Below are 5,793 nucleotides of genomic sequence, written 5' to 3'. Positions count from 1 at the left end.
TAAAAAAATATGATAACTTTTATCTTGAAGGGGAGGAGCAAGAAATAAGCGACGCCATCTTTTGTTTTCAAAACTTGAATGGGTCTGTCTCACCTTTTTTTTTTTGCGGATCTAATGGGTCTGTCACACTAGGCCTGGATAGCCTTGCACATGGGCTCTTGGTTTAAGGGAGGCCCAGGCCTAGAACATTTCGGCGGGAAAATGGCGCCGTTGAGCTATTCCAAACACGGATGGTGGTTCGTGGACTATACGGCAAGGTTGAAATCAGCTATATGTGTTTTTGTAAGAAGAAAAAAAAGTTTATATAAGCTGTAGCGGACAAAAAAAAGCTAGAAGGCCCAACACCAATCCCTTCGAAATTTGGCGGGAAAAAGGTGACGTCATAGGCATGCCTCGGCTTCTGCGAGAAGCCTTTACAGGCGTACGGCCATTCCTAATACGGAAATCGGTGCATAGACCACCACCCAATAGACCGTTTCACTGACCAGTGGGCCCGGGAGACATCTCCCAGTCGAGTACCCGGTGGAACGACCGCAGGCTGTTTTCCTCCCGCGACCCCCCCGGTCCATGTGAACCCTCTGCTCTCGCCCACGGCGCACCGAGTCCACAGTCCACACCACACCACACCAAGCCAAGGAAATTCCCCACCGCGATGCCTCTCCGCCGCCGCCTCCTAGGTCTATCTGCCGCCGTCTCCGGCGCCCTCCGCCGCTCGCTCGCGACGGACGCCGCGCACCCCCCGTGGGTCATGCTCGACCGCGTGGCGCAGGTCGTCGGAGCGTGGAGCGCGGCAGCGCGCCTCGCCGAGCCGCCGCATGTCTCCGAACTGCGCCTCCCGGAGCACGTCATCGAGGCCTTCCCCGCCCCCGACAGAGACTTCCTGGACCTGCGCTCCGGCGCCATATCCGGCGCGAGCTGCGACGGCCTCCTCTTCCTCTCCGTCCTAAACGCGCGCTTCACCCCTCCCGCCGCCGGCGAGCGGCGCGCCGGTCGGGCGAGCACGCACCCCGCCGTCCCCGACCCCGCCCACGCGCCCCGCGTCACACGCCTCGTCTGCAACCCTCTCACCCGCGAGCTATCCCGCCTCCCGGACTTCGTCTCCGACCCCGAGTACGATTTCATGCTCGCCACCCAGATGTCCATGGGCGTGCTCACCCAAGCAGACCGCGGGCAGGGGCCGCCTGACAGGTTCGTCGCTGCCTTGCTGAACGGGGAGCAGATGCTCCGGTTTCGTTCGGAAACAGGGGAGTGGGAGGCCGTGGCGCTCTCGCCGTGCTTTTTCCCACTTCCGCGGCCGCGGCGAGTGACGCTGGGCCAGGAGACGCTGGCATTCGGCGGTCGCCTGTGGTGGGTCGACCTGTCCTGGGGCGCACTCTCCGCTGACCCGTTCAGCGACCGGCCAGAGCTCTCCTTCGTCCAGCTGCCGAGGGGCAGCGTGCTGCCTGAAGGCGCGCACGGCCAAGCGAGGAGCTTGGGTGTCATCGACTGGCATATGCACACGCCCTTCAGGTACCGGCGCATGGGTGTCAGCCAAGGGCGGCTGCGCTACGTCGAGGTCTCTCGGGAGGAACCGTTCCTTCTCAGCTCCTTCGTGCTCGACGACGGGGGCAGCGGCTGGATGCAGGAGCACCGGGTGGTGCTCAACAAGCTCTGGGCGAGCCACATGTCCCTACCCTTACAGCAGGGGGCGACGACACGCATTGTCCTCATTGACCCAGTTAATGCCAACGTCGTTTACCTCGCAGTTGACACACTAGCCGTCGTCGCCGTGGACATGGACAGGGAGGAGGTGATTGGGAGTTATCCGTACAGCGACACCGCCGCCTGCATACCATGTGTTCTTCCACCCTGGCTCGGATCAAGCCGGATCCCTTCTGCAGGAGGTGACTCGCTTGTTTAGTTTGCTAGATTACATACTTTTCAGCGCAATATGCATAATACTTTTGTCTACATAACCTGATCACTCAATAATGACTAGTACACGTAAGTAGTAACAATTGTTTCTTCACTGTGTTTGTTAACAATTGGATGTCAAATGTTGTTTTTATGGTCGAACGACCCTTGGGTTCGGTTTCTTATAGAAATCCCAAAGAATATTGTTATTGTTCGTTTGTATGAGAAATGGCAATGCATTGATTTAGTCACACTTGTATTATGTTCACATTTTGTATTAGAATGGTGCAGGTACTTGGGGGTGGGGTCTCAAGTTCCAATCCCAATTTTTTCCTAGACTTCCAACCCCTGGACATATCTACATTTTATCCTGATCAGAAAGAGTTTATTTGGTTTTGATCAGAAATTTAGCTAGTTTTGGTTGCTTCGTAGCTTACAAGTTCGAGTAATCTTATCTGGTCGTTGCTGGTGCAGACTCTCAGTTACGACTTGTCCATATTTCCTGCGAACTGTCGCGTAAAATGAAATGCTTGGACCGGATTAGAGTCCTCCTTTTTTGAAAAAAAAAGAGTTATCTGCAGGCTTTGAATATGTAATTTACACTGCATGTTCTACATTTAATTTCTGTGCCTCTATAATTCGTCTATTGAAGGACTTTATGATGTTATATCCATTTTAATCACGCGTCTACAACCAAGTGTTATCGTCAAAATAAATATATTCATCAAATTATGTTGTGGCTTATGGGCACACTCTGATCGATTCTTGTTAACCTGCTCTAAGTATCATTTTTTTTCCTAGCTCAACTTTTTATATGCAATGCACATAAATCTGCACTGTTATAGATTATATTGTCTTAGTGTTGTTGTTTTCAAATTCTTGTGCGTTGAATAAATGAACCTTTTTCAGGCAAGAAGTTCGTTCGGAAAAACAAGACTCTGGTAGATGTCGTAGCTTATTCCGACAGCTACTACAAAAGATGAAGGTACCAATTTAGACATTCAGTGAATCTATATTAGAGTCCTCCTCGTTGGTTGAGTTATAATTGGTGTTTTAGTGGAATTGGTAATATTTGCTAGGAATGAAGACTTGTGACATATTTACTCTTAGAATGGTTATTTTGTTGAAGTGTGCTACTCCATTCATATTCTTGTGGCAGCAACTTGCGCTAGCTGCCAAAAATTGTCATTTGGTGTCTCAGCATGGAACTTTGATCCCGGTGTATGTATTAGTGTTTCTGAACAAGCAGGCATGTAACTTTTGATCCCGGCGTATATGTGGTACTGTAGATATAAATAGTTTTCTCCATAAATTTGGTCAAAGTTTGACTTTTCAAAAAAATCTGTATGAACTACATTATGATTTTCTCTGTTCGTCGAACATTCCTTAATACTGGCTTGTCGTTGGTGTTTTAGCTGAACTAGTAATATTTTTTGAATTTTTGAACTAGTTATATTTACTGGGAACCGAGGCTAGTAACATACTCTCTTTGTTGAATGCCTACTACAGTACGTTCAAGTGTGCTACCTGAACTTGTTGTTCCCTTCATATTCTTGTGGTAGCAATTGGCCTGGCTGCGAACATTTATCAGTTGGTGTGTCAGCATGGATCTTGTATCCAGGAATATTAGTGTTTCTGAACTACTACTCTAGTAGGCATGAAGGATGTAGTCTTGTTCATCATGATGATCAATGTATACGTGCATGAAGCATATATTGCCTTGTCATGAGGACGACCGTTATTCTTTCGCCTGAATTATTATCATCAACCAATTAGAGCCTGAAACTGAATCCTGATAATTGCTAACAAATCGATTGTTTTGTGATTTTCTTTTGCAACCAAGACTTGGATAGAAAATAAACATGTTGCCAGACTTACAGTATTGTTACAGTTTTGGAAATGCAGATAGATGGACTACATTAGCGTTTTTTTTTGTTTACTCAAGATTATTTTTTCTTGGTGGAAAGTAAAGCTGGGATGCTGGGCACACACCCATTATCGAAAGCCGAATCACATAGCGGGCAACAAGAGATATCTAAAAGAAGTTATCCGAACAGCAGTTCATTCATTAGTTTCATTTTACTGTTTTTGCGTATCACCCATCCTCTTCACATGTTTATTCGAAATCAATCACCATACTTATTACAGTCTCCCTATAATTTAGATTCCCACGTCAATCATACAAATAAATTTTTTTTTTGCGATGTGTGTGTCTCTGATGTTCCTTATTTTTTTCTCCTCAGGTTTCTTAAAGCTAACAGATTCTGAGTAGGAAGCTGATGGTGGTAGTAGCTTACTGATGCAGGGGGCAATCTGGAGAAGCCTGAATTTTTGGAGCGCCAGTCACGATCAATTCACGGTACCACGTTTGCACAGCGTATGTGCTGTAAACACTAGCAAGACGATTCATTCCTAGCAGAGTTGATGCGCACACATGTTTACTCTGATGGGCGATGAGGAATCTTGTCTAGGGATTTCTGGTTCCGTCATAGGTGTTGAACTGACGATTTAGTTGGAACGGTTCAGCGTTGGCTGCCTAAACTATGCATGATTTGGTGCCAAATGATGGTGCATTGCTCTTGTTAAGTGACAAGGATGGAGTAGGGGCTGCTTGGCCTGATGCCAGTACTTGCTATGCTAGTTATTAGGCGAGTCTGAATTCAGTAGGATATATCACCATGACCTGTTTTCTGTGTGCGAGATGTCCATCTTTGCAAGCATATGTTGGAGTCTGCGCTGTGTGCTGCAGCTTAGAAGAAACGAATTATTTGGTTCTTTCTTTTGTTATAACTACTTCTTTTAAAGAAGATTGTACGGCAACTGCTGGATCTACTACGACTGTATCACGGGAGGAGGAAGAAATGAGGGACGCCATATTCTGTTTTCGAAGCTTGATTTTGGCCACCTTTTGTTTTCTAGAACAAGGAAGCTTGAATGGGCTGATCCGTATAGGGGCTCCTGGTTTTAGGGAGGCTCAAAGGCCCGGAGCGTTTCGGCGGGAAAATGGTGGTGCCGTTGAGCTCAGCCGATGGGCAGCGCGCAGCTGTTCAAACTCACGCGCTCGAAATGGCCTCCTCCTCGGCTTCCACAAAACGTCGCAGGCTGTACGGCCATACCGAATGCGGAAATCAGTTCGTGGACCGCGTTGTAGTGGACCGATCTGGCTGACGCCTGGGCCCCGGTGGAGCTCTGCCCGTGGAACGACCGCACGGTGCTTGTCGCCATTGCTGCCATCCCCTGGTAGTGTATTCGTGGCGTGAACCAGCCATTCCCCACTTCAGAGTTCAGAGTTCAGACCACAGCCAGCGCAGCGCGATGTCTCTCCGGCGACTCCTAGGCCTCTCCGCCGTCCCCGGACGCCCCCGCCGCTCCCTCGCCACGGCCGCCGCGCACCCTCCGTGGGCCATCGTCAAGCGCTGGGCGGCGGCGGCCGACGGGTCGGCGCCGGGCGCGCTCGTGCACCTCGGCCACCCGCCGCGCCTCTCCTGCCTAGGCGTCCCGAAGCACCTCCTCACGCCCATGGCCAGCCCCGCCGCGGACAGCTACGTCAACCAGATAGTCACCGGCTCCGTCCGCGCCGCCAGCGCTGACGGCCTCCTCCTTCTCTCGGCAAATTTGACTATTTTGACCTGTGGACGAAATCAATTCACAAAATGAACTGCCCGTGAAACTATTTCACAGCACTGACCCTTTTGTGTAGCGCCCGCCACGCAGGCGCCACACCCTACGGTGCAGCGCCCAGCTCGGGGGCGTTGCACGCCAGTCCACCGTGGCAGCCCCTGGGCCCGCACCCAGCAGTGCAGCGCCTCAGAGCTAGGCGCCACACATGTAATGTGCAGCGCCTAGCGTTCGGGCGCTGCACTGTGACTTATCTAGCGGCTGGGCCCCCCTCCCCCACTC

The 5,793-nt window shown here is 50.4% G+C and overlaps 1 protein-coding gene across 1 annotated transcript; it reads left to right on the top strand.

Annotated features, from left to right (window-relative positions):
* Nucleotides 1-604: 604 nt before the first annotated feature.
* LOC125541450 lies at nucleotides 605-4,649 on the top strand. Its single transcript, XM_048704862.1, has 3 exons — nucleotides 605-1,883; nucleotides 2,803-2,878; nucleotides 4,137-4,649. The coding sequence occupies exons 1-2, from the start codon at nucleotides 653-655 to the stop codon at nucleotides 2,874-2,876; spliced, it is 1,305 nt and encodes a 434-aa protein (XP_048560819.1). The 5' UTR covers nucleotides 605-652; the 3' UTR covers nucleotides 2,877-2,878; nucleotides 4,137-4,649.
* Nucleotides 4,650-5,793: the final 1,144 nt, after the last annotated feature.

The sequence above is a fragment of the Triticum urartu genome, chromosome 2 (assembly GCF_003073215.2).
Source record: "Triticum urartu cultivar G1812 chromosome 2, Tu2.1, whole genome shotgun sequence".
NCBI classification, from domain to species: Eukaryota; Viridiplantae; Streptophyta; class Magnoliopsida; order Poales; family Poaceae; genus Triticum; species Triticum urartu.
This window is presented reverse-complemented; position numbering and strand designations above follow the sequence as displayed.